The sequence below is a fragment of the Carlito syrichta genome, unplaced genomic scaffold (genome assembly GCF_000164805.1).
Source record: "Carlito syrichta isolate Samal-C Ts95f unplaced genomic scaffold, Tarsius_syrichta-2.0.1 Scaffold153654, whole genome shotgun sequence".
NCBI lineage: Eukaryota > Metazoa > Chordata > Mammalia > Primates > Tarsiidae > Carlito > Carlito syrichta.
In genome coordinates, this window is record NW_007097750.1 from 2,414 (window position 1) to 7,855 (window position 5,442).

Genomic DNA, 5,442 nt, shown 5'->3' on the forward strand with positions numbered 1-5,442 from the left:
GCTGAGGGGGAAGGATCGCCAGAGCCCAGCAGGTCGAGGCTGCGGTGGCCGGGAGCGGCCACTGTACTCCAGTCTGAGCGACAGAGTGAAACTCCAACTCAAAAAAAAAATTTTTTAAATTATAGGACACAGGCTTGGGTCCATGCAAATCCTGCATCACAGTGGGTGTATCACACTGGCTAGAACTTGACCTAAGGGTGCTACAAGCAGTCACACACAAGTCATTTATATTTGGCAAATCTGTAAATAAAACATGAAGCACTTGGTAGCAGACAAAGCAAATACCTGTAGCATTGCCTGTGGATAAAGCCTGGGAATCCAGACACTTGGGTTCTAGTCCTGTTCTGTCCCAACTTACTTGGTGATTTAGAGGCAAGTGTCTTCCTTTGCTGGGTCTCAGTCTTCCTATCAGAAGGTGATGTTCTAGGTCAGACATTGACACCAGTTCAGGCTAGATCCTGCAAGCTGGCTTTTCTTTCGTTCTTTCTTTCCTTCATTAACATTGGTTTCCTTCATTAATGTTGGTTCCCTCATTAATGGTGAAAAGGCTCATTCTATATTGGTATGAAACTTAGGTTTTGGTTTTTTTTTCTGAGTCGGAATCTCACTCTGTCGCCCAGACTGGAGTGCAGTGGCTGCTCCCGGCCACCACAGCCTCGACCTGCTGGGCTCTGGAGATCCTTCCGCCTCAGCCTTCCAAGTAGCCGGAATCACAGGCACGCGCTACCATGCCTGGCTGATTTTTTTGATTTATTGTAGAGGTGAGGTCTCATTGCCCAGGAGGGTCTCGAACCCGCAGGCTCAGACAATCCACTCACCTCAGCCTCCCAAAGGCACAGGATTACAGGCTGAACCACCGAGCCCGGCAAAACTTAGGTTTTAATCTTGATTTTTTTTTTGTTTTGTTTTTTTGAGTTGGATTCTCACTCTGTTGCCCAGGATAGAGTGCAGTAGCACGCTCACAGCCACCGCAGCCTCAACCTGCTGGGCTCAGGCGATCCTTCCACCTCAGACTTCCTTTTTTTTTGAGTTGGAGTCTCACTCTGTCGCCCAGACTGGAGTGCAGTGGCTGCTCCCGGTCACCGCAGCCTCGACCTGCTGGGCTCCGGCAATCCTTCCGCCTCAGCCTTCCAAGTAGCCGGAATTACAGGCATCCACTACCACGCCCGGCTGATTTTTTGATTTATTGTTGAGATGAGTTCTTGCTGCCCAGGCGGGTCTCGAACCCGCAGGCTCAGGCAATTCACTCACCTCAGCCTCCCAAAGGCGCGGGATTACAGGCTGAGCCACCTAGCCCGGCTGTTTTTTATTATTTTAATAGTATTATTATTATTATTTTGAGTCAGCATCTCACTCTGTTGCCCAGGCTGCAGTGCAGTGGCATGCTCATGGCTTAACTGCAACTTTGATCTGCTGGGTTCAGGTAATATTTTGCCTCAGCCTCCTAAGTAGCTGGGGCTACAGCCATGTGCCACCAAGCCCAGCTAATTTTTTGATTTTTTGTAGAGATGAGGTCTTGTCAAGTAAATAGAACAACATGCCTGTAGTTGTATTTACTTGGAAAGGCTGAGGGGAAAGAATCACCTGAGCCCAGCACTCCAGCCTGGGCGACACAGTGAGACTCAAAAAAAAAAAAAAAAAAATATATATATATATATATATGTATATGTATATAATTTCCAAATTTAGCAAAATCACAGGTCCAGAGGTAATTGCTGGGGATCCTCCATGAACTCGAGGGGGTAATAAAGCTTAAGCTTCATTAGTTCCATATTAGCGCCGCCTCTGGTGACAGTGCAAGGGAGAAACACAAAGCAAGAACGCTGCATGGGGAGGTGGGACCAGGCATTGCAATTCTGAATAGGATGCTCTGAGTTGATGGCAATAGAGCAAACACCTGAAGGTGAGGAGGGAGCCATGCGAATATGGGGGTGGGCACTGCATCCTAGATTCTAAATTTAGGTAAGCTCCTAGACAGTGTGTGCCTCCACGAGAAAAGGAGGGCTGTGGGACAATGGGACACCAAAGCTGGGGCCCAGAAAAGGTGAGACACATTCCTGGTCAAGCCGCAAATCAGTGTCAGAGTAGGGACCAGAACTCAGATTTGCTCACTAGTTGTTGTGTACGGGCAGATGGCTAAGCTAAGGCCCTTGACCCAAGACCTAAGATCATAAGCCAGTCTCTATTGGTTTGTTTTATAATCCCACCCCCCGAGGGCCTCTCCCGGACTCAACAACCCCTTGAGTTCAAGAGCTGCCGGTGTCCCAGGTCTCGTGCCACAGCTGGCCTCATCTATGCCTGCTCTAACCCTGGTATTCACAAGTTGGGAGGCGCCTCTTTTCAATACCCTCTTACTCCATGGGACCAAGTCTTAACTTCTACACCCAGAAAATTTAGTCTTCCGAGATTAGAAAGTTTGAAATTTCTTGGCGCAGGCAAACCGCTTACACCTAAATTTAAGGTCAGGCCCCTATAGCCGAATTTCCCTTCACGCAAGAAGCCGGCCCGAAGAAGCTGTCAGCCATCTTTTGTGTGGCATTTTTCCCCGTGTTCCTCTAAATTTGTCCATCCTTTAGGTCGAACAACTTCATGTCCTTATTTCTTAATTTACATTAGTGCTATAGACTCACATTTATTGCAAAGTTTCTTTTTGAAGAAGAGAAAAATACAGGTTCTTCGTAGCCTTCTTCCTTCCTAATATGGCTATCTCAGGCGGCCGGCGGCACAGAAAAGGCTTCCGGTTTCCCGGCCGGCTCCAGGGGAGTGAACTTCCGGTTTCCAGACGCAGGCGCGAACCCCTCCTTTCGCTCTTTCCGGGAGTGTTCGCGAGAGCTGCAGCCATGTCTTATCCCGCTGATGATTATGAGTCTGAGGTAACGTGGCCCTAAGCGCGTGGTGGGTTCTGCAACGGGTCAAGGCTCTCTGGAGGCTGGGCCCCCGGGCGACGCAGCGTCCGGGCCTCTCCGGGAGTCTCCGCCGCTTGCGCCCAGCCCTTGCTCACCTCCCGCACGGCCCTCATGCTGCTGCCACGGCTCCCGGCTCCTCGACAGCCCTGGCACTGCCCGCCCACTTCACGTGACCTGTCCGTTCTTCTCTTTTCAACACTGAGGACGTAGGCTGACTAGCCGGTTCTGTGTTTCTGCACCTGAGCTCTCCTTTCGGTCTGGACTCCGTTTGGTCAAACCCTGCTGATTGCCACAGCCTCTTGTGCTTTGCTCTCCCCAGTTGCACCCATAATGTTTTGTCGTCCATTTGTTCTCCTTTTCCTCGCAGACATGTGAGTTCCTCAGGGACAGGACGGTGTCTATTCTACCTTTGTAGCCTTACCTCTCTGCTTGTCCTATAGGCGCTAGGACGAACATTCTGAATTCACGAATTGATGACTGTTCTGGCTTTCTTTTTCCCTACAGGCGGCTTATGATCCCTATTCTTACCCGGGCGACTATGATATGCACACAGGTGAGACCATGGATTTGGCTAGCTGAATACTCGTTTTGAACGGGCTCCTTTTTGAATGCCTCAGAACCAGATCTGACAGGCACCTATTAAAAACTGCTGCTTGATGGTCCAGGTTTGGAGTCAGTCATTAACTCCCTGTGGGATGTCTTGTATACAGTCTCATAAACCAGGCTTTTTTTCTTTTTTCTTTTTTTTAGTTGAAGTCTCACTCTGTCGTCCAGACTGGAGTGCAGTGGCTGCTCCCGGCCACCGCAGCCTCTACCTGCTGGGCTCCGGCGATGCTTCCGCCTCAGCCTTCCAAGTAGCTGGAACTACATGCGTGCGCTACTATGCCCGGCTGATTTTTTGATTTATTGTAGAGATGAGGTCTCGCTGCCCAGGCGGGTCTCGAACCCGTGGGCTCAGGCAATCCACTCACCTCAGCCTCTCAAAGGCGCGGGATTATGGGCTGAGTCACCAAGCCCGGTTCCAGGCTTTTTTTCATGGTGCATCTCACAGTCTCAGAAGAGAAGGATTACTAACCTGGCAGTGTTTAAACTATTAGCCAAAGAAGAAAATCTTGTTTTGAAATTTTTAAATAACTCAAACCAAACTAAAATAGAATTTTTCGGGGAGACCTTTGAGATTTCTTGAGAGTTATACTGTCTTGTCTTGACTTAGCACTCAGCATTATGCGTTGTTCTGAGTACCTGATGTTGTGAAGTGTTTCATTTAATTCTTGCAGCAGTTATATAAAGTATGCAAATATTGTCTACTAAAGATGAGAAAACTGAGCATATAGAGGTCTAATAACTCACCAAGAGTCATATATTTAGGAGGTGTCAGTCATTCATTCAAAAAATATTAAATGCATCTTGCTATTTACCCTGTCCATGTAGCGTCACTTCTTTCTCCCAACACACGTAACTTTTCCTTTTTTTTTTTTTTGAGTTGGAGTCTCACTCTGTCGCCCAGACTGGAGTGCAGTGGCCGCTCCCGGCCACCGCAGCCTCGACCTACTGGGCTCTGGCGATCCTTCCGCCTCAGCCTTCCAAGTAGCTGGGACTATAGGCGCGCGCTACCACGCCCGGCTAATTTTTGATTTATTGTGGCGATGAGGTCTCGCCAAGTTGCTCAGGTGGGTCTCGAACCCGCGGGCTCAGGCAATCCACTCACCTCAGCCTCCCAAAGTTGCGGGATTATAGGCTGAGCCACCGAACCCAGCTCAGAATTACACACTTTTTACAGACTTGAATTTAGTTTGGGGATATTCTTTCCTTTTGTTCTATCATATATGTGTGTTAGGAAGTACTCTAATTATTGTCTCCAACTTCTAGGAGATCCAAAACAGGACCTTGCTTATGAACGTCAGTATGAACAGCAGACCTATCAGGTGATCCCTGAAGTGATCAAAAACTTCATCCAGTATTTCCACAAAACTGTCTCGGATTTGATTGACCAGAAGGTGTATGAGCTACAGGCTAGTCGTGTCTCCAGCGATGTCATTGACCAGAAGGTGTATGAGATCCAGGACATCTACGAGAACAGGTATGAGCCGCTGGCTGAAATGATCTCTTTCTGGGTGGGACTGGCCTAGTGATACTGCTCCTACAAATGGAGTGAAGTTCAATCATTTTTTTCTGTAAGAGTGCTCCAGGAGTCTGTCTCTTGGGGCTAGGGACGTGTTATTTTTTTGTACTTTGTATTCCCAAAAAAGTGTACAAAGCCTAAAATAATATCACTGTTAATAATTATAATAATAGCGATTAGCATTTATTATCAGGATAGATAAGGCAATCAGTGTTCAACGTGGCTTTCTTGTATTTACTCATTTACCCTTCACAGTTATCTCATATACTAGGTTTCATGGTTTTTCTCATTTTACAGATGAGGAAACAAGTCATATAGCTAGCTAAATGGATATGCTGAATTTTGAACCTGCTCAGGGTAGTATCAGAGCCTAGTTTTTTTTTTTTTGAGTTGGAGTCTCACTCAGTCGCCCAG

The 5,442-nt window shown here is 47.7% G+C and overlaps 1 protein-coding gene across 1 annotated transcript; it reads left to right on the top strand.

The window, feature by feature from the left end:
- Nucleotides 1-2,699: 2,699 nt before the first annotated feature.
- Nucleotides 2,700-5,035, top strand: LOC103252155 (eukaryotic translation initiation factor 3 subunit L-like). Its single transcript, XM_008050775.2, has 3 exons — nucleotides 2,700-2,873; nucleotides 3,411-3,459; nucleotides 4,776-5,035. The coding sequence occupies exons 1-3, from the start codon at nucleotides 2,700-2,702 to the stop codon at nucleotides 5,033-5,035; spliced, it is 483 nt and encodes a 160-aa protein (XP_008048966.2).
- The last annotated feature ends 407 nt before the right edge of the window (nucleotides 5,036-5,442 follow it).